General features: G+C 50.4%; 1 protein-coding gene across 1 annotated transcript in view; it reads left to right on the top strand.

The window, feature by feature from the left end:
* LOC138353770 (mucin-21-like) overlaps positions 1 to 2500 on the top strand; it is a gene marked incomplete at its 5' end in the record, with an annotated part of 13617 nt that overhangs the window by 2127 nt on the left and 8990 nt on the right. Inside the window, 1 exon segment of the mRNA XM_069307170.1 lies at positions 1003 to 1019. Within this exon segment, the coding sequence (XP_069163271.1) occupies positions 1003 to 1019 (17 nt within the window).

Here is a 2500-nt window from a genome sequence, read left to right on the forward strand (position 1 = left end):
AGAAGATGCTTCCCTTTAATTTTCACAACCTTTCATCACACACACATCCCAGACCCACCCCCCCCCCTCAACTCCCCCGCCTCCCTCCTCCTGCTCCGTAGAGATGATTCACGCCCCTCCTCTCTATACCCCCTCCCTGGCCTTCCCCCCCCACCGTCACCCCCACCCCTAGATACCCCCCTCCCTGCCCCCTCATTACTCACCCCCCCCCCCCAACCTTCAGCTCGGGCTGGAAACACATTGCTCGTTTTTTGTGGTCCTTCATCCTCTGTTGGTGCTCCGCCCTCCCATCCTCCCTCCCTCCCTCCCTCTCTATCCCTACCCTCCCTCCCTCCCTCCCTCTCTATCCCTACCCTCCCTATTCCTCCCTCCATACCTCCCTCCTTCTCTCCCTCGAATTGTAGTTTCTGTGTTGACTTTAGCGCGCGTGTTGTACTTACCTATCAGTGAGGACGGGGGCGTGAGCTGTAGCTCTGCATGCCCCGCCACCTGCCTCTTGTACCTGCTGCCTTATAATTACTAGTCTGACGTTCGTATTCTTGGTCGAGTGGCTGGAGGTGGCTTCCACGACTTATTCCAGTGTAAATAGACTGTCCTTGTCCACATTGTTAATTCCCATCAATATCTTCTATGTTGTGATCATTTCCTCTCTGTATATTATGTCGTCCCAGGGTTGCGAGGTCCAGTTCCCTTAACCTATGTCCGTCCACTTGGGCTGGACGGTAGAGCGACGGTCTCGCTTCATGCTGGTCTGCGTTCAATCCCCGACCGTCCAAGTGGTTGGGCACCATTCCTTCCCTCCGTCCCATCCCAAATCCTTATCCTGACCCCTTCCCAGTGTTTTATAGTCGTAATGGCTTGACGTTTTCCCCTGATAATCCCTTCCCTTAACCTACTCTCACAGCATAATCCTCTTAACTCTAACAGTAATCTATTTACAAACCTCGACTGTGATCTCCACTTAATAAACCTTTTAAAATTTTGGGTTTCACACTTGACAAGGTGCGGCTTCCAGGCAGGTGCTTCATACTCCAGTATTGGTCTAAGACATGTAGCGTGTAGAGTGTCTTGAAAGAGTCGTGATTTAAGTTTTTAAATGATGTTCTAATGACTGCCAGCGTCCCGCATGCTGCTGATGTTTCCATGTTTATGTGTACCTCTGGTGTTAGTGTTGGTATGATATGCACTTATAAATCTTTTTCTTTCTTCTACCTGTAGTTATCTTCCCTTTAAGTCCCTTATGTTGTAGATGCCTTCTGGTCTCCGCCTCCTAGAGTTGAATTCTAGCAACCATTTGTTTGCCAGCGCTTGGAGATAATCGGGTCCTCCTGAAACTTACAGCAGTCGTCTTCAGTTCTTACGTTCCTCATTATCTCTTCGTCGTCTGCAACACATTGACACGTTCGAGCCCCTCCCACCCTCCTCCCTCGGGTAGGTCGTTCACATCGTTCAGGAACACTAGCATTCCTAGTGTGTGCTCACACAGTTCTGTTTGCGGGGGTTGAGCTTCGGCTCTTTGGTCCCGCCTTTCAACTGTCAATCAACTGATGTACAGGTTCCTGAGCCTACTGGGCTCTATCATATCTACATTATAAACTGTGTATGGAGTCAGCCTCCAGCACATCACTGCCGATGCGGCAGGGATGCAAGTCAGGGAGCCAGTTAGTGAAATAGGGAGGGCGGTGGCCCTAGAGTTTATTCAGGCAAATTAATATTTTCCACATACCCTGCAGTCCTTCACATAGCTCAAGGGAGCTGCATCAATGTCCACACACCGTAATATGTTAATGGGAAACAAACAAACACTATTGACGCTACTACAATGATATTAATGATGGCAATGAAGCCCAAAAAATTTTACTATTTAATTTAAGAATAACAATAATAGTAACGCTGTGTCAATTTTCTAATGGCTTAGGCCTCCGTCGGATAGAAAATGTTATTCCCCGCAAACTTTGTCTTGACCTTTGACCTTATACAGATTAGGGAAGATGTCTTGAAGGTTACTTGGAGACGCGCGACTGTGTGTGTAGAGCTGAGACAAGTGTTCACAGCTGTGAGGGGGCAGTAGCGCTGCTGCTGCATGTTGGACGCTGAGACAAGTGTTCACAGCTGTGAGGGGGCAGTAGCGCCCGTCTGCTGCATGTTGGACGCTGAGACAAGTGTTCACAGCTGTGAGGGGCAGTAGCACCCGTCTGCTGCATGTTGGACGCTGAGACAAGTGTTCACAGCTGTGAGGGGGCAGTAGCACCCGTCTGCTGCATGTTGGACGCTGAGACAAGTGTTCACAGCTGTGAGGGGGCAGTAGCACCCGTCTGCTGCATGTTGGACGCTGAGACAAGTGTTCACAGCTGTGAGGGGGCAGTAGCACCCGTCTGCTGCATGTTGGACGCTGAGACAAGTGTTCACAGCTGTGAGGGGGCAGTAGCACCCGTCTGCTGCATGTTGGACGCTGAGACAAGTGTTCACAGCTGTGAGGGGGCAGTAGCGCCCGTCTGCT

Source organism: Procambarus clarkii, chromosome 59 (assembly GCF_040958095.1).
Source record: "Procambarus clarkii isolate CNS0578487 chromosome 59, FALCON_Pclarkii_2.0, whole genome shotgun sequence".
Classification (NCBI taxonomy): domain Eukaryota; kingdom Metazoa; phylum Arthropoda; class Malacostraca; order Decapoda; family Cambaridae; genus Procambarus; species Procambarus clarkii.